Below are 22,063 nucleotides of genomic sequence, written 5' to 3'. Positions count from 1 at the left end.
GCCAATATATACTACAGGCACTACATCGCCTCATTTATAAAGCATTTATAAAAGCTTTATAAACACTTTATAAGGGCTTTCTCCATTCTTGAATTGAAATTCTCTATTATCTCTCTGTTAAGAGGTTTATTAATAACCAGTAATGTGCATTGCATTTTTTCTTAGTTTTTTTTATGCTTTTTCCTGCTATGTGTCAGATTGTTTGAATGTATTGTCCCTTTAAAGAATGGATTAGGATTTTCTGTTCAACTGACTGACTGAACTTGAAGCTTGAGCATGAACCTTGCTTTCACTTTTGTCCACGCAGGTATAAGAATGACCAGCCAATATCCTGGAAAGATGAGTACAGGATGAAGCCTGCCAGAGGATCTCTCACCATATACGGTGTAACAGAGAAGGATTCTGGGAATTACACCATTATAATGACGAATAAGGTCACCAAGGAGGAGCAGAGAAGAACTTTTCAACTGTTGGTTAATGGTATTGTCACTTTCTAGTTTTCTCCTCTCCTCTCCTCTCCTCTCCTCTCCTCTCCTCTTCTTTAATTGTGTTTGTGCGTGTGTGTTCATTTACACAGATCGTCCTAGGATATTTGAGAAGGAAGTACCTTCGGATCGAGATGTTCATATGTATGGCAGTAGCCCTACATTGAGATGCACTGCAAGCGGAGGATCCAGCCCTGTCACAATACAATGGCAGTGGATGCCCAGAGAGGACTGTCCAATCAGATTTCAGTAAGTGATAACACACATGATTTGATGTTGTTGGGTGGGGGGATAGTTGCTGACAATATCTTTAGTCATTGTTTTTGTTGACAAAATATGCACAGACTGAGAATGTTTGCGGGTCCTGATTTGCTGATTGATTTGGTTAGGAGAGACCGGGGCTAGTTGTCACAACTTTTACTTCACTGAATATTTCTCAGAGTAGGTTTATTTTTTTAAAGTCAATTTCTGCATAGCCACGTACCTTCTGGACTACATAAAGCTGTTGAACATTGTGATTGACCAGGAAAAAAATATCCTTGTGACAACTTGCCCCAATAGCAGGGGATGTTGTCAGACTGTATGGGGTAAGTTGTCACATTGCATCCTGCTATTAGAATCAGAATAAGAATCAGCTTTATTGCCAAGTATGCTTACACATACAAGGAATTTGTCTTGGTGACAGGAGCTTCCAGTGTACAACTATACAAAAACAATACAAAAACAGCAGCAAGACATAGATAATAATAAAAAATAAAACTAATTATACACTGTGGAGCCGAGGAGGGCGGGGCCGGGTTGGAATGAGACACACCCGGTCCCCAATCAGCCTGATGGGGCGCGCGAGGGATAAAGGCGGCCGGGGACGACGGTTCGAGAGAGAGAGAATTACAGACAGCTGTGCTGTGTTTTTAGTTGTGTGTTTTTGTTTAATAAATTATTATTTAAGTTGTCAAGCCGGTTCTCGCCTCCTCCTTTCCTCTAAACCCCCTTACACTGGTGCCGAAACCCGGGAAGGAGGAGGGATTCCCGTCGCAGAGTCCTCGACACTGCCGTCCACCCAGGGGAGCGCCGCTGCCGTCCGACGGGGGACGGAGTAGCCCGACTACCCGGACGCGGGGAACGGCCGCCGTCCGCGAGGCGAGTGGGGACGGGACTCCCCGACCGCCTGGAGCGAGGGAGCCGCTGCCGGGGGCGGAGGAGTGCCCTGCCGTCCCCCGGGAACGCGGAGGGGTTGAGAGAAGACCGCCGTCCACGGGGGGGAGGAGAGAAGTGACTCCCCGACCGCCTGGAGTGGTAGGGCCGCTGCCAGGGGCGGAGGAGAGTCCCCACGGGACGCCGGGAACGCGGAGGGGCGTTCTGTCCGCTGGGGGTCGGAGGTCTGACTCTGGTCCGCCCGGGGAGGAGCGGCTGCAGTCCGCCTGAGAGGGTGGAGTAGTGATCGAGGACCACGCGACGGCGCATCAGAGAACCGGTGAGGGTTTTTTTTTTTTTTCTCTCTCTCTCCTCTCTCTCTCTCTCTGCCGCTCCGTGTTGGCCTTTCCCTCGCCATTTTGTGTTGTTTTTTTCTCCTCCCAGGTCGAGGAAGGCGGGGAGGACCCGCCGGCAGTCGGGGCATAAGGCACGCCCCCCCCCACCCGGAGAGGAAGGGTGAGGGGGGATGTACGTCATGCCGGGGGCTCCCCGGCCTGAGGCAACGCCGGGAGGAGTGTGGAGCCGAGGAGGGCGGGGCCGGGTTGGAATGAGACACACCCGGTCCCCAATCAGCCTGATGGGGCGCGCGAGGGATAAAGGCGGCCGGGGACGACGGTTCGAGAGAGAGAGAATTACAGACAGCTGTGCTGTGTTTTTAGTTGTGTGTTTTTGTTTAATAAATTATTATTTAAGTTGTCAAGCCGGTTCTCGCCTCCTCCTTTCCTCTAAACCCCCTTACATACACATACGTACAGACACACACATACATACACACATACACATGGGTAGTGCAAATCTAATACAAACAATACAGTGCAAACACAAATCTGTTACGTACAGTGCAAATGTTTTTTTTTTTTTTTTTTTCGGAGGAATGAAATGGCTGAAGAGGTTCGATGTGTTGGATAAATATAAGAAAGTCTAAACTGTGTATTGCACATAGTTATTGCTCAATGGGGCAATTTAACTGTTCATGTGATGGATAGCCTTAGGGAAAAAACTGTTCCTGTGCCTGACAGTTCTGGTGCTCAGAGCTCTGAAGCATTGGCCAGAAGGCAACAGTTCAAAAAGGTAGTGGGCAGGATGAGTGGGATCCAGAGTGATTTTTCCAGCCTTTTTCCTCACTCTGGAAGTGTATAGTGTATAGGGGGGAGGGGGGGGGGGCAACCAATAATCCTTTCAGCAGTCCGAACTGTCCTTTGTAGTCTTCTGATGTCTGATTTCATAGCTGAACCAAACCAGACAGTTATTGAAGTGCAGAGGACAGACTCAATGACTGCATCAGTGACATAGGTTTCATATTAAATAACTGATCCATTATTTACATTTCTGACATTTAAGGAAACGTGACAACCTGCCCTGACAGCAATGTGACATGCCCTGACCTTACTTACATAAAATATGCCTTTGTCCTTTAAACCTTTTGATAAAATCTACATTCATAATATAGTTGACTTGCCTCAATGTATTCCAGTGTGGTTTGATAATGTTCGCTTGTTTACACTGAAAATGTACTTTCGAGGGTTGAATTGAATTCTCAAAAACTATTCTAATTTAAGAGGGATTTGAACTGTGTGTTTGAAACCAACATACAAAACCTCTGCTAGAGAAAACACATTTGTGGAATTTGACAACTAGCCCAGGTCTCCCTATTTGTGTCGTTTTTGTGTGTATTCTCTCCATTCCATCATTAATTACTTCTTCCCTGGTTTGCAAGTGTATCCTACAGTGCAATTCATTAGGTGCTCTAATTGGGCAGTCATCCTGAAAGTACTGTTGTGATTAGGCCACCCATGATTGCTAATTTGGTTTGTCCCATTATGCTAAGAAATGAGCACCTGTGAGCTTTGGTAGACTTCTGACTTTGATTGGCAGACTGCATTCACAGAACAGCTCGTCCAAGGATGTTGTGATCATGTCATGAGTGTTCAGGGTCAGCCATCACGCGAGCCCCTTATCTACAGACTGCACCCTCACCTCTTCCGTAGCCCTCATCATAACTTCCTGTTGTTCTAAAAGCAGACACATTCAAATCCTCTGTCCTTGATCAAACAAGAAAAATAACACAATGTCTATCACTGCACCTTACTAACAAGGCTTTACCCTGGACACCCTTTTCTTCACCTTTCACTTCATTTTTTATTTGTCCTATTTTTTGTGCTTGTCTTTTTTCATCTTTTCCCCCCTTTTCCTCTCTTTCTTGTCTCGTCTCCTACGGTTGACCTAAATGAGGCACTGATGTCTAACCCAAGTCTGACCCTGATGTCTGCTTGTTGACATTTCTGATAATTCCCATTGCTCATAAATATGTAATGTAACAGTGCTAGAAATAAAACCATCTGTAATTGAATGAATTATGGGATGATTTTGACAATTGCAATAACAGATGTATTGGTGCTTTACTTCTATCGTGGATAGTTGTTTTTGATTCAGTTTCATTGTGTTTTCTGTTCCTGCTGTGAATATGTATAGCTAGATGTTTATTCTAGTGTGTGTTAGTATTTTTTGTTGGGGGGGTTGGAGTGCGCGAGTGTGTCTTCCGTCGATGGGGGTGTGACTTTTAAGCGCATTTCGTTCGGGTTAGGGTTAGCGCCATGATGATACACACAGCAGCCCTGAGATCTGGCCCTGACCTATATCCTAATTATTTACAATTAGTTGTTTTATTATTTACATCTAGTATTGTTTTTTCCTGCTGTCTGTGACCTTATCAGAATAGACCTGTGGCACATTTTTGGGTTGTGAGTTGTGACTTTACACTCTGTTTGTACATGCATGGGTTTGAATTTTATGGATCTATAATTATTGTAGTTAAGATCATAATTATTATGATTATTACAGTGGTAATTCTATCTTTTATTTGACTTTCAGCATTTATTCTCTGCGTGTTATTGTATGATGTTACAGCCCAAAGTCGGACCAGAATGTGGTGAAGTGTGATAAATGGAGGGAGATATCGAACAACACAGGAAAGAATCCCATCAGCAGCCCTATATCTGCTATTGAGAGATCTCTCAAGGTGAACATCCTCACTTACCCTCACTTGACCAGAATGATTAGCTTAGGGTTCATACATAAGCTGTAGAGCAATTTCACACTGTTGTAATGGCAAAAAATGAATGGTATAACTGGTTAAAAATTTTATTTTTACAATGATCCACTGCCTTTAGATGCAGTTTTGATGTGTCATTGTGTGTTCTCCCATAGACTATTAGCACACTGAAGATCCAGAAAGCAGTTGACCATGCTCTCTACAGGTGCATTGCCACCAATAAGATGGGAACGGATGAAAGAGTCATAGTATTCCGAGTAACTCGTGAGTGCTTCCTTAACTTAAAAAAAAAACAAAAAACACCTTCCTTTCAATACACCTGCTGCTCTTCCTCAATGCAGCCTGCAAGAGTCTCTTTATAATCTACATTAAAGGTGCACTCTGTAATTTTTTTGTTTATGTCATCTTTGATTTACACTGACACCTAGGGGCATGGATGCAGCATCATTCAAATGCAATAGTTATCACTTCTGGATGCCATTGTTGAAATTCAATATTCATAGTCAGCCATGATAAATTTAATCCATATGTGATTGTGTTGAATAGCATCCTGTGATCCTAACATGGCTGCCCCCATGTGGGGACACCCCAACCCCCCCCCCCCCAATGTAGAATAAAACAGCTTTTTTAAGGTTACTAATATGACAGGAGTCTTCATCTCACGAGAGTGCTCATGATTTAAAAAATATTTTTTTAATTCAATTTATTTCTTTAGGAGTAAATCTTTTTCAATGAGGAAAAGCTTACTGAGTGCACCTTTAATACCAGCTGTAAATAGAGCTCAGGACTGTACATCCCAGCTGGAAAATATCCACTTAACCCACTGGAGCCACTGTAAAGTGATCAATCACTTATTGCCAGTCAGAGCTTTCAGTGTTGACAGCCTGTGTTTCTTCCTCACAGATTTCCTCAACCTAAGTGTTCTCCCCTCTAGCAGCCCTATTGAGGGAGAAGATGTGGTAATACGCTGTGTAGCTGATCGGCTGCTGTACAGTAACTTGCATTGGTATCGGGTAATAAACGTAACCAATCCTGATGCCTTTCCAGTGGCTGTGCCCTGCGATACCCTTACTCTGTCACCTTTCCACCAGCCTAATGTCACCATATCAAGCCTGCAGGGCACCAATGCAACACTTGACCTGCCCATACCAAATGCCACCTTGATGGATCAAGGCCTGTACGCTTGCCAAGTGGAGAACATGGGCACCAGTGAGAGAACCTGCTTACTTCACAACCTCAGACTCCAAGGTCAGTGTCATTTGTGTACTTGAACACATTTGAACATAGTACAGTGCACAGGATGCGTTGGTGTCAGTATGAATGTACATCATATCTCAGTGTATTTCTTTCCGTAGCTCTTGAGGTGTCAAGAATTGTGACCAATCTGACTGACCAGAGAGTGAATGTAAGTGACTCTACCACACTAGTGTGTGAAGTTTGGGGTACACCAACCCCTACTGTTTTTTGGACTAAAGACAATCAGACTGTCATAGAGGATTCAGGTGAGAGAAACTTATTCTGGAATAATTAAAGGAATAGTTCACCCAAAATTGAAAATTCTATCCAAAATGTATTGTATCCCTTTAGAAGACTTGGAATATGACACAACAGTCACATGGACTGCTTTTATGAAACTTTTGGGTCCTTTTCTAAGATTTAAAGTAAAGCACTGACATTATACTGAAAAGATGGCTTGCAATATTCATTTGAACAACTCCTTTTGTGTTCAGCATAAGAAAGTAAGTCATACAGGTTTGGAACAACATAAGGGGAGTAAATTATGACAGAATTTTAATTTTTTGTTGAACTATTCCTTTAAAAGCTTTTTCTTTGTATCCTTAATTTTATCCCAAATTGTATAAGTTCACTATAGTGTTATTTCTCTTGTCACAGGCAAAAACATTTAATAATAAAAAATCTATGAACGGGTACTATTATTGGATTGACTTGCATTTCTGTTTATTGCTAGGCTAGAGAAAATTATTCAATAATGTAAATGTATTGATTGTTATATTAATTATACAGTGTTTAAGAGATGTAACTGTCTTTAAGAGTGACTAGTTTTCTTATCCCTTTATTTTTTTAGTCAAATACTGTAAATGTAGAACAGCTGCCCAAAGGTAGGAGCTGGCAGTGTAGATCTGGGTTCCAACAATAGAACAGGGTTCCCAAGGGGATAAATGGGAAATGAGAAAATATCAGGCCTGAAAAAATCATGGAAATAAATAAAACCCTAAAAGTCATAGAAATTTCTATAGAGACATTTAGTTTTCTTTAGCGTTTCTTTAGCTTTGATTGTCAGTGGTGGCAAAGTTCTCCTCATCCAGGGGATGCATGGGAGATGAGAAAGCCGAATCCTCCATTGGGCCAGATTTAAATCGAATCACATTTTTGTCATACTGGAGACAATTGAACATAAATTTGTAAAATCATATAAAACAATTAAAGGAATATTTCACCCAAAAATGAAAATTCTCTCATGATTTACTCGCCCTCATGCTATCCCAGATGTGACTTTCTAACACAAACAAAGATTTTTAAAAGAATATCTCCGCTCAATAGATCAATTCAATGCAAGTGAATGATGACTATGAATGATTTACAAAAAGCACATAAAGGGAGCATAAATGTAATCCACTCATCGTGGTTAAATCCATGTCTTCAGAAGTGATATGATAGGTGTGATTAATATTTAAGTCATTTTTAATATAAATCTCCACTTTCACTTTCACATTCTTCTTTTTTTCTTTTTGGCGATTCACATTTTTTATGTATGCCGCAACATACTGGGCAGGGAGGGTAATTTATAATAAAAAAGGACTTAAATATTTATCCGTTTCTCAACCACACCTATTATATTGATTCTATTTAAGCTTCTATTTAACCACTATATCGATTACTTTTATGCTGCCTTTATATCCTTTTTGGAGCTTCAAAGTTCTGGCCACCATTCACTTGTATTGTATGGACCTACAGAGCTGAGATGTTTTTCTAAAAATCTTCATTTGTGTTCAGTAGAAGAAAGAAAGTCTGGGATGGCATGAGGGTGAGTAAATGAGAGAATTTTCAATTTTGAGTGAACAATCCCTTTAATTCCGTGAGATGGCCCCCAGCAATCTCTCTATTATGATTTTTAAAAATCCTTATCTAGTAATCACATAAATGAAGTAATGGAAATCATGGATATTCATTGGTCAAAAGGTGCGGGAACCCTTGTGGCACTATAACCAGTGATCAGCCAGTATAGTCCTACAGTGCTGCTTTTACAGTTTGTGATGTCAAAGGTAAAATGTAAATGCTTTTTATAGCATCAGCTTTGGGGCATAGAGTAACTTTTATATTGGGATGCTTTTCTGTTGCCAGGTGTGATTCTGAAAGAGTCCAACCAGATCTTGACCATCCAACGGGTGAAAAAAGAAGACAGTGGTCTATACATATGTACAGCCTGTAACCAGCAGGGTTGTGACTCTGACCAGGCTCGTCTTATTGTGGATGGTGAGTCTGTATCCAATTAACAAGTACCAACATCCATCCATCCATCCATCCATCCATCCATCCATCCATCCATCTATCCAACTATCTATCTATCTATCTATCTATCTATCTATCTATCTATCTATGCAGATAGATACTGCATACAGTGCAAAACTGGTGCAAAACATTGACCAAAGTTTTTGAAGCAAAGGTTTGCTTCAGATAGGGCAAAAGTACAACCAGAATTATTATGCACTGTTAGTTCTTACAGAAAGACTCTGAGAATAGTTTCCTTTGGCTGAAAGCCCATCATATGGTTCAGCGCTCAGATTTTCACTCGAACCGTCAGATCCTGCCAGAAGACGATGACTGCAGAGGAAAGGAGCTTACCCATATGGCAGGACGGGATCTAAACTGGTGATGATGAGGTGGTGAAGGGTGAAAACAACAGTGGCATAATGAAGCGATGAAGAACAGCTGAACTGAGCTTTTAAAGCAAAGGCTGTATTATGATTGGATGAGATACATACATTGAATTAATGACGTGATGGTTACTACGAGAATTCCTGTTAGAACTATCCCTTCATCTTCCATTTCCTGTCATATATTCTGATCTGGCAAGTGGCTTTCCAAAAGTGCAAACATTTAGTACAGCACTGGGATGCTTCACTATTTCTGTGTCCAATGTTGATTCTGCTTTGGCTCTGTGTGGAAGTTTTTTCTTTAGCGATGCAAAAATAGACAAAATAATTGTCCAGGGCTGCATTTCCCAAAAGCATCGCAAGCTTAAGTTGATCGTAGAGACCACTGGTGCCGTTGAGTGCCAATGGTTTCTACAATCTACTTAGGCTTATGATGCTTTTAGGAAGCGCAGCCCATATTATGTCTAAAATTTAAGCTGCTCTATATAAAATTCTTAGAAATAGAACTGTTGTAAAAGCAATACCCTATATCACACTGGCAGTTGTGCAGATATTCAGTAGAACAGCATTCTTGCCTGTGTTACTGGCCACACCATTAAAGACCACAGAAAGCATTTCTCTAAAAGTGTCACAGATTAGAGGTGAGCTCAGTCTCCCACTGACTTTTATCCTGATTTGAGAGGAGATTTTGCTTTAATCAAGGCTCTGTGGCAAAATAGCTCTTTTTTTAGTCCGTCAGGAAGAGGGCTCAGTTAGCGCACATACTTTAGGGAGTGCTAAAAGAAAACAAAGCAAATTCCCAGAACACAAAAGAAGACTGGGGTGACCACCCTCTCCCTCTCTCTCTCTCTGTCACTCACACACACATTTCTCAGATACTTGCATCTTCATATTCTTCCCCTCTTCACACACATCAGACACACACACACACACACAGAGAGCAGCGACACAAATAACAGCCAGAAAAAGAGACGGACACAGGGTGTACGTGACTCATCTCTGCATCACTGTTTCTTCGTGTCATTGCAAAGGCGACTATCAGACGCCAGTCACATTCACTAACAAGGCCTGCTAACAAGGAGCCCTGTTCCCACGAGAAGAAAGAGCATAAACCAGAGAGAAAGAGAAATTACATTTAGTGACATTTAGAATCACATAAAGCGTTCATCAGATAGGACTAAGTACACATTAATACAATCATATAAGATGTAAACATACAATCCATTTTATCACAGTACATGAGCCACAATATAATCATGAACACATCATCAACACATACTTGACCATATTATTTTGATTAGATAAAATATCAGGGCAGCACACAATTCACATTCCTGCAATTCTTAAATGGCCAGCAGCATAGAAATATTTCCTGTAAACTAGGTTCTTTCTTGCAATTCCTGCCATTTTTTTGCCAGAAATATAAAGTGAAGCATTGTTTTAGTTCCTCTCCAAAAAAGAATTTACCTAGTTGAATTATAAAAATTTAACAGGATATTTAAGGGAATAGTACACCCTAAAATTAAAATTGTCTCATCATTTACTCACTCTCGAAGATGTTTAGAAGAATATCTCAGCTCTGTAGGTCCATACAGTGCAAGTAAATGGTGACCAGAACTTTAAAACTCCAAAAAGCACATACAAGCAGCATAAAAGTAATCCATAAAACTCCAGTGGTTAAATCCATATCTTCAGTAGTTATATGATAAGTGTGAAAGAGAAACATATCAATATTTAAGTCCTTTTTTACCATAAATTTACACTTTCACTTCCACATTCTTCTTCTTTTGTTTTTTGGCGATTTGCATTCTTCGTGCTTATCGCCACCTACTGGTTGGGGCTGGGTAAAGTGAAGGACTTAATTATAATCTGTTTCTCATCCACACCTATCATCTCGTTTCTGAAGACAGGGATTTAACCACTGGAGTCATATGGATTGCTTTTATGCTTTTATGCTTTTTATGTATTAGAATATTTTATTATTATATTATTATATACTGTAAATAATATTTAGAGGAATTGTGTCTGTTTAATTAGTGAAGTGTGGGAATCATTTTTATTATTGTTATCATTATTGGTAAGGACGGTTATAAAGTGTCTTTGTGTGTTCTGTTCTCTTATGTTTTTTAATTGATCATGTGACCCATCCAACAGGTGCAGAAGAAAAGATGAATGTGGAATTGATCATGCCTATTGGTGCTGTGGTCATCGCCATGTTCCTCTGGCTCCTCATCGTCTTCGTCATTCGTAACAGGAAACGGGTAACATTGCATTTCATCTCTTTTTCTCTCCCTGCCTCATAAACGCACACAAATGCACACAATGCTCCTCTCTGACTGATCAGAACTGACTAACCAGGCTTGGCATGTGCCATCTCTATTGTACACACAGCCCACATGCTGCTCTGGTGCATCACGTAGACCATTCATCCTAGGGCCCCAGTCCCCTCTGTACCCCAGCCGTAATTTAGACTTTGGATGTGGGGACTGAGTAGGTGCGAGAGGCGTCCAGTAACTCATTAGTGGTTGTCTTTATAATGAGGGGCTGATTGTGGGGGACTCAAGCATAACAAGGGTTGAGGTCCTTAGCTTGCTCTGTCACTCAGCCATGCTCTTTCAGTTGTCAAATTAATTCAATTTTAATGTGATTTATTGGCATTTTATGTACATTTGCATTTGAATATTTACATTTGTGCACACAGTGAGAAATTGTGCAATGTAAAATAAAGTAAAAAAAACAGTAGTGTAAATAAATACTGCAATAAAATGCAAATAAAATGCAATATCAGTAGAGCAAGGTAAAGTAAAATAATAACAAAATAACAGTGCAAAATAAACTAAGAAAGTTAAATTATTACTTTTAATTTTAATTTAAATAAAAATGAATAAATCAAAGAAGTGATATTATTTGAACAAGTAATTAATAAAGATAAACTAAAGGTGTTGAATAAAAATACTCTGCAAAAGTTATAACCTGCAATTACCTAAGGTAATTGCATGTTATAAGGAGCTATTTTTTTTATTCTTCTCTATTTCTACTTGATCTAACCCTTAAAATTAGTTTTGTTGGTATATTTAAGTTGATTCAGTTATGTTAAATAATATTTTTGACTTGAATCAAACCAATTTATTTAGATGTTATCACATGAAGCATACTTTTTAGGTTATGACTTTTTCAGTGTTGACTGAAAACATTTCTCAGGTAACACAACACGTGCTTCATGTGGTAACATCTAAATTAACTGGTGTGATTCAAGTCAAAATATTATTTAATATGACTACATATTTAACATGACTTAAACCTGGCTTCATTAGGTTACACCAGTAAAAAGGGTTAGATCAGGTAGAAACAGGTATCCTTAAAGGGACTGTTCACCCAAAAATAACAATTCTCTCGTTTCAAAAGAAATGACTTTCTTTTTTCTGCTGAACACAAACAAAGATTTTTAGAAGAATATCTCAGCTCTGTTGGTCCATGCAATGCAGGTGAATGGTACCAGAACTCTGAAGCTCCAAAAAGGAGATAAAGTCAGCATAAAGCCCAGTGGTTTAATTAAAGTCTTCTGAAGTGGTCCAGTTGTTTTTTTCTGAGAACAGACCAAAATATAACTCTTTTACTGTACATCTTGCCATTGCATGATAATTCACTCCAATGGTGTAATCCATGTCTTCTAAAGTGATCTAACTGGTTTTGGGTGAGAATAGACCAGAATGTAACTCCTTTTTAACTGTATATTTTGCCATTGTAGTCTCTAGGCACGATCATGATTTCAAGCTCAATTACACTTCCTAGTGTTTGACGCATACGCAGAGCGCTAGATGGCTCTATAGGGAAATCGAGTTTGAAATCATGATCGCCAAGGGGACTGCTGTCAAGATGCACAGTGAAAATGAATTATATTTTGGTCTGTTCTTACCCAAAACCAACTGGATCACTTCAGAAGACATTAATTTAATCACTGGAGTTTGGTGGATTATGCTTATGCTGACTTGATCTGCCATTTGGAGCTTCAAAGTTCTGATCATCATTCACTTGCATTATATGGACCTGCAGAGCTGAGATATTCTTCTAAAAATCTTTGCTTGGGTTCTGCAGAAGAAATAAAGTCATACATATCTGGGATCGCATGAGGGTGAGTAAATGATGAGAGAATTCTCATTTTTGGATGAACTAACCCTAAGGTAACAACAGCAGGTTATCACTTTTTACAGTGTAGATGTGCCACAAATAGTATTAATGAGCATAAGTTAAGGGATGGAGACACATATTCAAGGCAGATCACTCATAGTCCCTCATATTACACAAGCAAACACATACTGAAGCAGTCCTTGTGTTCCTAAAAGTTTTCCATTGTTCTGTGCTCTCCCTCTCCCTCTAATCCCCCCCCCCCCCCCTTTTTCAGCCTTATGATGGAGAGCTGAAAACTGGCTACCTGTCAATCATACTTGACTCGGATGATATGCCGATGGATGAGCACTGTGAGAGACTGACCTATGATGCAAACAAGTGGGAGTTCCCACGTGATAGACTGAAGCTAGGTGAGACTGAGCCTCAAAACACCTAAAACCTTTTCACAAAAATGCTACTGTACATGTTTAATGTTCACAAATTACACTGTGTTTTCTAGGGGAGCCGCTGGGCAGAGGAGCATTTGGCCAAGTTGTGGAGGCGACCGCATATGGTATCGAGAAGGCCACCACCTGTTCTACAGTAGCAGTGAAGATGCTCAAGGGTATGAGGCATCTGCTCATTTGGCTTTAACCTATTGTACATCTGATTTATATGTGTGGTTTATACAAAATGTGTATACACACTGCTACACATGACATACATTTATCAAAATATAGATATAAATAAAGATATATCATCATTTGAGTTTGTGTCAGACCCAAAGTCCACAACCACAAAGCGCTAAATGTGAGTAAAATTGGCATTGCTGAGTAAATAAAATTTTGTTATTCACCATGGCCAGGAACCTTTCAATAAAATTTAAACCATGTATTATGTTGCAATTCCATAGAAGATAGCCTGACCCTCGCTGATATAAGTGATATGTACAAAATCAAACTGTCTACTAAAGAAAACCTCTGTGGCGACTCACTCGTCTTCAAGCAACTTTTACCTTACTTTTTCTCCAGAACTCCATGTGGCGATATTTTGAAGATTTCTATCATCAAGCCACCAAATTTAATGTATTTGGAACAAAAATTAAGCTTTTGACAAAACCAAGAACAAAATACCTAAATAATCCTGTTTTCATAAAGAGATAAACATAAATTATATTTTTAATAAAACAAAATAAAATTTTAAAAAAGCAGAATACATGGCCTGCTTTCATGGGCCTAGCAATATGAATGGTTGATTCTTAAAGGAATATTCCGGGTTCAGTACTAGTTAAGCTCAATCGACAGCATTTGTGGCATATTACTGATTACCAAAAAAATTTATTTTCACTTGCCCCTTCTTTTGTTTTAAAAAAGCAAAAAATTGAGGTTACAGTGAGGCACTTACAATGGAAGTGAATGGGGGCCAATTTTTGAACGTTAAAATACTTACTGTTTCAAAAGTATAGCCACAAGACATAATGTGTGTTAACATGATTTAAGTATGATGAAATCACTAACTAACTTTTTCTGTGTAAAGTTACAGCCAATTTTACAACTTTGTTACCATGACGATGCAATGTCAACAATCCCTAAAACCCTAAAATCACTGTAAAAGTGATGATTTAAATAACTTTACAGCTGAAATAATGCATGAGTTTTAACAGAAGAATTAATGCATAATCTTCAAATTTCTGCCTTTAATCCCTCCAAAAATTGGCCACATTCACTTCCATTGTAAGTGACTCAAACATCGATTGAATCGTAACATCGATTTTTTTTTTTTTTTTTTTTAAAGAAAAGGAGAGTCCAGTCAAAATTGATTTTTGTGGTAATCAGCATTATGCCACAAATGCTGTCGACTAAGCTAAACTTGTATTGAACCCAGAATATTCCTTTAATATGTGCAATAAAAAGTTATTTTTTGGTTCTGGCCAGACCTGTATGTCCTTACTTCATGCTGTATCACATCTGGCTGCAATATTCTCCAATTCCAACAGAGGGTGCTACCTCCAGTGAGTACCGTGCTCTCATGTCTGAGCTGAAGATTCTGATCCATATTGGTCACCACCTCAATGTGGTCAACCTTCTAGGAGCCTGCACCAAACCAGGGGGTTAGTTTCTCATTTCACCCCAAATAAAATGTAAAAACTGGTCAGTGTTGAAATTAAAAAGACCTCAGATATTGACAAAAATTACTTCTCTCTCTCTACTCTAAATACTTTTTTGGAAAAGTAGTATCCTTCCTTCTCTGTCTGAAGTTTGCTGTAGGCATGTTCTGTTCAGTAGGATGTGTGTAGAATGTTTATGGCTGACAAAATGTACAGTCACAGTAAAATGTAGTAAGCAACATCTGTCACAAACACCACAAAGTGATTGCTGGTTGTCGAAAATGTTCCCATATTAAAAGTCTCTCCTCTTATTCGTCTCTTTCTTTTACTGACTTCATCAGGACCCTTAATGGTGATTGTAGAGTACTGTAAACACGGTAACCTCTCCAGCTATTTAAAAAGCAAGCGAGGAGAATACAGTCCCTACAAGGTAAATGGCTCCATATTTCATTATAACCCTGTCAAAGTGCTTGTGATGTGGTTTCACAGATCACAGGTCATGATTTTAACAATGCTCTGCCATCCTCTGATGTGGTCACATTGATTTAAGAGCCTTATGTTGACTTTGGGCCACAGCCAAATTAATGTAAGGACTTCGAATGTTTTTCAAGGTAGAAACAGTTGTTTAGTTGCACACAACAAAGAAGAAGCATCATGCCCATTCAGAAACTGACTTCACGTGCCCCTGCAGACTTTTGAGCCAAGTGGACAGTTATTGTAGGAAATGTTTTTTGTATAAAACAATGTGGCAGAAATTCATGTAAACTTTGGTCAGTTTAATCGAGTTGCACCTTCCACAGAACAGATCATTATCTTTAAACTGAAAATTCTCTCATCATCTATCCATAAAGAAGTTATCAAAATGTCAAAGCTGCTTTTTTCCATACAACACAAATTAAAGATGATCACTGGCTGCTAATTTCAGCAATTTTGTTTGGTTAAAAAAAAAGTTACAGTTTATACTCAGTCAGGATTTGAACCCTGGTCTCCTTGCTTGCGCATTGAAAACTCTAATACTTGACCAATCAGTCTTGCACTTAAGCAATGAAATAATGAGCCAGGACTGCCACTGGTGCTATGTCAAATAAATAGGTGCATGATTCCACTACAACAAAATATGTTACAGTAACAGTGTTTAACTCTGACAATCATACTAACCAACAACCCTGACAACAACTGAAACAGATCTGCCTGTGTGTTGTTTCTCAGAGGCGTACTTCACGGCCAGGCAGGAGAAAAGTACAGCAGCAAGAGGATTTGCGTGAGGGGGATCTGGGTCTGGGAGCCAGCACTAGACTGGACATCTGCACTGGTACTGCATTGTGCACCAGACTGGGAGAGCAGACAACCACCACCCATGTGCAGGATGAGCAAGGTACATTAGACGGCTTGTTGGGTACTGGTAGTTATTGGACATTTATGGACTCTTATGGAGTATTTAAACACTTAAAGGAATATTCCGGGTACAATACAGGTTAAGCTCAGTTGACAGCATTTGTGGCATAATTTTTATTTCAACAAAAAATAATTTGGACTCATCCCTCCTTTTCTTTAAAAAAAAGCAAAAATAGAGGTTACAGAGATGCATTTAAAATGAATGTGACCAATTTTTGGAGGGGTTAAAGGCATAAATGTGAAGCTAATAATTTTATAAAAGCATTTATATTAATTATTTTGTTAAAACATGTATTATTTGAGCTTTGTTTAAAATTTGGGGTTTAAGGGTTTACGACATTACGTCAATATGGCAACAAAGTTGTAAAATTGGATATAACTTTACAAAGAAAAGGTAATCAAGCGATTTTATCACTAAAATCCTGTTAACACGCATATTGTTTTCGTCTGGTGACGTATACATTTGAAACAGTGTGTATTTTAATGTTTACGGATTGGCCCCATTCACTTTCATTCTAAGTACCTCACTGTAACCACAACTTTTGCTTTTTTTTAAGAGGAGGGACAAGCCAAACAAAATTTTTGTAATTGGAAAAAAAAAGAAAAAGAAGAAAAAAGAAAAGTGAAGTTAGTTCTGAGGAACCATCTATGATTGTTTTTACATGCCACTTGGTTTGATATCTTTTTATCTAATGCAGTTAAATTAATACATTTTAAGAGTGGCTGTCTAAAAGAGTCCAAATACTTTACCTATTTTGTATGTTTTAATTAGACTTGTCTATGCATTTTTACAACTTAACTCATAATGAATGTGTATGTTTAGAGAGTTCAGACTGGGATCACCTGACAATGGAGGACCTCATCAGCTATAGCTTCCAGGTGGCCAAAGGCATGGAGTTCCTAGCCTCCAGAAAGGTAATACTGAAAAACACCACAAGAGTTAATTTGTTCAGATGGCTAAATTACTGTATATCTTCATTTATAATACTCCTTTGTGGTTGGTAGTGTATTCACCGTGACTTGGCAGCCAGAAATATCTTACTATCTGAGAACAATGTGGTGAAGATATGCGACTTTGGTCTAGCCAGAGACGTCTATAAAGACCCTGATTACGTCCGTAAAGGAGATGTGAGGACTGTTGCTATACACATGGACAAAAATTCATTTTATTTAATTTGTTTTGTGGAATACACCAACATATACAGTACAAGAGCATTGCCTCTCTCTCCCACGCTTTCTCACCCAGGCTCGTCTTCCTCTTAAGTGGATGGCTCCCGAGACCATATTTGACCGTGTGTACACTACACAGAGTGATGTGTGGTCATTTGGTGTGCTGCTCTGGGAGATCTTCTCACTTGGTAATAAGCCTTGAGATGTTATGCATCTCGCAGAAAAAACTTTAAATGTAAATTAAAGGAATAGTGCACCCGGAAATGAAAATTCTCTCATCATTTCCTCACCCTCATGCCACCCCAGGTGTGTCTTTGCCGCTTATACTAAATCATCAGCACGCATGGAAAGCTGCTTATCCAATCAGATTAGAGAACCGGGACTGTTGTATGTCAAAAATAAAAGACCTTGCAGTGTTCACATTAAAAGGAAACAATTCTTTTGTTTTATTTTCAGGAATAGTATAAGCTTAAGATGAAGTAAAGAATATTGCAAGATTGCATTGATCTTCTGTGCTTACAGTAGTTGATGTTGTCTGATGGTTTATGTCTTTTGGCGCAGGTGCGTCTCCATATCCAGGTGTGTGTATTGATGAGTCTTTCTGCAGGCGACTCAAGGAGGGAACCAGAATGAGAGCTCCAGACTATGCAACACCTGAGATGTAATTATACACTTCTTATTACAAGCTTTTAGTATTAGGATCTATTTGAGACAGTGACAGACAGTGAAATACATCTTGGATCCAGGTTTTTGATAGCCCAGGACCCCATTTACACCTTGTATTAGCATCCATTTTGGTCAGTTGGCAGCACAACAGCTGTCGAACAGCTGTCACAAGTGCACAGCCCAAAATACAGTTGTGAAAGGGGGTTCAAAACATTTTGTGAGCCAGTCACTCAAAACATTATCATAGGTGGTCAAAAATTCATGTGACTGCATCGCATTTGCAGTGTAAAAGCTAATGCGTCCATGTGTCTCACCCGTGATTGGATCACTTGAGATGGATGTTATTAGGTACAAATAGGGCCCAGGTGATTTCAATCATAGTTAGCTGTATTTTTAACAGATAATTGCTTGAAGCGAATAGGTTGCAGAATACAATTATGTTTAAACTTGGAAATACAGAAGGACTTGCATATTTTCCTTCATATTTTCCTTCATTCCTTCATAGGCTCTGTATTATTTCTATTAAACATATGACATATTTTGGGAATGTCTCTGTTTTTGGAAAATCTTGAAGTTGCTATTTTAATGAATGAGATCAGAGATGTAGCAACCATAAAGTGGATTCTTGATTAACCCAGCCTCTTCGATGTTAATATTGAATTCTTCCAGATATCAGACCATGCTGGACTGCTGGCTTGATCGGCCTAAAGACAGGCCAACTTTTACTCAATTAGTTGAACATCTTGGTAATCTGCTACAGGCTAGCGCACAACAGGTTAAACTTGTTTTTTTATTTTTTACTGTAATTTCTGTTTTTATGTGATTTTGCAACACATAATTTACTGTTTGTGGTGTTTAGTGTGATTCCACTTGTCATTGGACAAAACTCAAATGTGATTCTTTGAATTTAACTCATATTTGTTGTCTGTTTTAGGATGGAAAGGACTACATCCCATTGACAAATGGAGAGATGGAAGAAGAATCAGGAACATCTAATAGAGCACCTTATGTAGGCAGTACAGAAGCCCAGCTCCACTATGATAATGCTCCACCACTGGGGTTAGTTTACACTAACTACTTTGTCTAGTGTGCTGTTGCATCATTGAACTAATTTAATCAGGTTATTTATATGCCAAGCACTCAGACATTTCTTTGCCCTAGTTATATGACATCGGTTGCTTATTTGTCCATCCAACCTCGAAGATCTGACATTGGAGGATAAAATGTGCTGAACCACTCCTTTGTCAAACTAATGTAACAGTGGTCTCACTCAATGTTCTCCTGACAGGTTCCCACAGCAGATAGACAATTGTGTAATGCCAATAAGTATGACGACTTTTGAAGACATTCCCCTGGAGCACAGTGCTGTAATGGTAATTGAGCTCTACATACATACTACAGCCAGGATCTAAGCATAAAAAGGTCTTAAAAGAGCTGTTTACATGCACATAATTATACAATTAATGTTGATAGTCTGGTTAAGCCTTTTTTCTGAAAAGAAAATGGATTGCAAAATATAGACATTTATATGGTGTTTCTTTACAATAATGTTCCTTGTCTTTACTACGATGTTTCTTAGTGTTTACATTACCCACAATTCTGATTAATACAGCCTTATGCAAGCTGTTCTATTCTGATTTCTAAGCTGATTTTTAGAAACCAGAATAGTGATTTAATCAGGTTATGGCAATCAGGTTAAAACATTTGTATAATGTTTACGGTGCTGGGTGTTACCTGATTTCAAAGAACAGTAATTAGTTATTGTAATCGAATTAAATTTTTAGTCAAAAAGTAGTGTACACATTACAATTTAAATTCTTGTAATCAGATTAGTTACTGAATTTCAATTAAAGCTGAAGCATGTAATTCCTGTGACACTAGCGTGACCAAATGAAATTGCAAAAATAAACGTTGTTTTCAAAACAGCTTTCTGAATACTATTTTTTAGTAATTTACCCAATACTGAACATTTACATAATCAGAATATGACCAAATTCCAATTAATATCGAAATCAGTAAAATCAATCCAAAAACACTTTCATTAGAATCGACAAGGCTTTACATTGTTGCATCTTAGAAATATTTATAATAGTAAAAATTGTCTATTTTAAATTATCTCCCGCTCTACAGAATGGTCGCATGGACTGTGGAGTGGGCTTTTCACGTGAGCAGATGAAAGCTTTGGATCGCCATGTGCAAAGAACACCTAATTTCAGGTGAGATGTAGCAACATCACATTCATCCTGATCTCAGTACAGCTTATACTTGAACTTGTGTAAACCAGGAAAATTCCACAGCCATGTAAACATGTTTGCGTTCATGCTTTTACCCTCAGCCCACTCCTGCGGTGCAAGAGTAAGGAGTCTTTAGCTTCCGAATCATCCAATCAGACCAGCGGCTATCAGTCGGGCTACCACTCTGATGATGCAGAAGCACCAATATACGCCAACGAGGAAATGATCCTGAAGAGAGACTTTCGGAAGAAACCTCCATTGCCCAAGAGAGATGACAAGTTCACCGCAGATGTCCGTTACAGTGCACCTCCAGTTTAATATCGACACCTGTGTTTATAGATGAGCTTCAACAGTGTTTTTCTTTCGCAACAACACACTTAGCCCTGTCATGCTCATTTCATGCAAGTGGTAGAAGAGTTTTAGATCATGGAAAAGTCATAGAAATTAAAACAAAACTGTAAAAGTCATGGGAATGTCATAGAAATATCTGTATATACATTTTAATATTTTTTGTGGCTATGCTTAGATTTAAAATATTACTGTAGATTGGCTTTAAATTGCATAATGCAGTCAATATAAAATTATATTTAAAAATCCTAATCCAGTATACTGGAATCATCATGGACATTAATTGGTCACAAGGTGTGGGAACCCTGAACCTTCAATGTCATTGTTCATTGAATATTAGGTTTTTCCTGCCATTAGCCTACTCATAATGACACTGGTATTATAACCACATGCACTGCATCATCTAAAACAACAAACTTTTTAATTGGCCCTCAAGCTTCAGTTTGAATTGTTAACTTTTTTATTATATTCATTTTTATAAATAAATGTAATATATTGCGTTGGAACAAGATGTTTTGGAGCAGATAAGATGTATGTTGTATTTGTATTCTTCTAAATGTCAGGGGAGTGGGAAAGCCTTAGCAATACAGTCCTGTTTACACAGACTGCAGAGCAAAAGCGTTCTAAGTGTGTCCACACCACTTCCTGAGCAGAGGCACACCCTCTTCCTACCGAACAGGAAATAGCAACTGGAATGTCAGACAACTGAGTGTGTGAATGTTTTCCATTTTTGTCTTCATCTTTTGCATTGTCTTTAAACAAATGATGGCCAGACTTTTTCTCTCCCAAGTAACAAACAATCTGTCTGATTTTATCTCATCTTTGTTTCTTGGTTTGTTTTTTGATTGTACAGTTTATAATGAGGGCCTTTTTGTCTTTGTAAGAAAAATGTCAGTATTTTGCCATTTTGAGTATTATTTAGTAAGACATTAATGTAATTAGTTTTTAAATTAATAAACTCTTGCCAGTCAAAATATATATGCGGATGTGTGTGTTTCCACGCACATGTGCGTACATCTTTTGAGACCCCACTCTTCCTGTATCTGTTTCTCAATGACCCTGAGAAGACAATGTACTCTTATCTCCAGTTTTTTCCTCACTGTTTATGTGTGTCTGAGAGAATGGGACAATGCACACTAGCCTCTGTGAGCATGACTTTCTTGTTTTCTACTTGCATTTACATTTTGGGTTTCATGTATTTGTATTTTTGTGTATGCAAAACAATGCTCACACAGCCTTGGGTGTTGTTTTAGGAGTGCTGGTCTCAAAATGGCCACCAAATATAGCATGCACAAGGCCATCAAAGCACAGTGAGCTTTTCATCCAGCTATTGTTTACGCTTATTATTGTATTGAGGATAATAAAAATGGGGTCAGTTGGATTAACACCAATGTGGAAACATAACAACA

General features: G+C 38.7%; 1 protein-coding gene across 1 annotated transcript in view; it reads left to right on the top strand.

Annotated features, from left to right (window-relative positions):
• The window catches only part of LOC127415736 (vascular endothelial growth factor receptor 2), a 52,559-nt gene extending 30,929 nt beyond the window's left edge, over positions 1 to 21,630 (top strand). The window contains exons 9-30 of the mRNA XM_051654601.1: positions 308 to 480; positions 578 to 734; positions 4,587 to 4,698; positions 4,887 to 4,995; positions 5,635 to 5,979; positions 6,087 to 6,233; positions 8,095 to 8,226; positions 10,782 to 10,888; positions 13,030 to 13,165; positions 13,255 to 13,359; positions 14,731 to 14,844; positions 15,183 to 15,271; positions 16,051 to 16,216; positions 17,060 to 17,151; positions 17,242 to 17,364; positions 17,483 to 17,594; positions 17,968 to 18,067; positions 18,742 to 18,847; positions 19,007 to 19,131; positions 19,361 to 19,445; positions 20,203 to 20,288; positions 20,408 to 21,630. Of these exons, the coding sequence (XP_051510561.1) occupies positions 308 to 480; positions 578 to 734; positions 4,587 to 4,698; positions 4,887 to 4,995; positions 5,635 to 5,979; positions 6,087 to 6,233; positions 8,095 to 8,226; positions 10,782 to 10,888; positions 13,030 to 13,165; positions 13,255 to 13,359; positions 14,731 to 14,844; positions 15,183 to 15,271; positions 16,051 to 16,216; positions 17,060 to 17,151; positions 17,242 to 17,364; positions 17,483 to 17,594; positions 17,968 to 18,067; positions 18,742 to 18,847; positions 19,007 to 19,131; positions 19,361 to 19,445; positions 20,203 to 20,288; positions 20,408 to 20,624 (2,938 nt within the window). The 3' untranslated portion in view covers positions 20,625 to 21,630. The remainder of the gene's footprint in view (positions 1 to 307; positions 481 to 577; positions 735 to 4,586; positions 4,699 to 4,886; positions 4,996 to 5,634; positions 5,980 to 6,086; positions 6,234 to 8,094; positions 8,227 to 10,781; positions 10,889 to 13,029; positions 13,166 to 13,254; positions 13,360 to 14,730; positions 14,845 to 15,182; positions 15,272 to 16,050; positions 16,217 to 17,059; positions 17,152 to 17,241; positions 17,365 to 17,482; positions 17,595 to 17,967; positions 18,068 to 18,741; positions 18,848 to 19,006; positions 19,132 to 19,360; positions 19,446 to 20,202; positions 20,289 to 20,407) is intronic.
• Positions 21,631 to 22,063: the final 433 nt, after the last annotated feature.

This window comes from Myxocyprinus asiaticus, chromosome 25, assembly GCF_019703515.2.
Source record: "Myxocyprinus asiaticus isolate MX2 ecotype Aquarium Trade chromosome 25, UBuf_Myxa_2, whole genome shotgun sequence".
Lineage (NCBI taxonomy): Eukaryota > Metazoa > Chordata > Actinopteri > Cypriniformes > Catostomidae > Myxocyprinus > Myxocyprinus asiaticus.
This window is presented reverse-complemented; position numbering and strand designations above follow the sequence as displayed.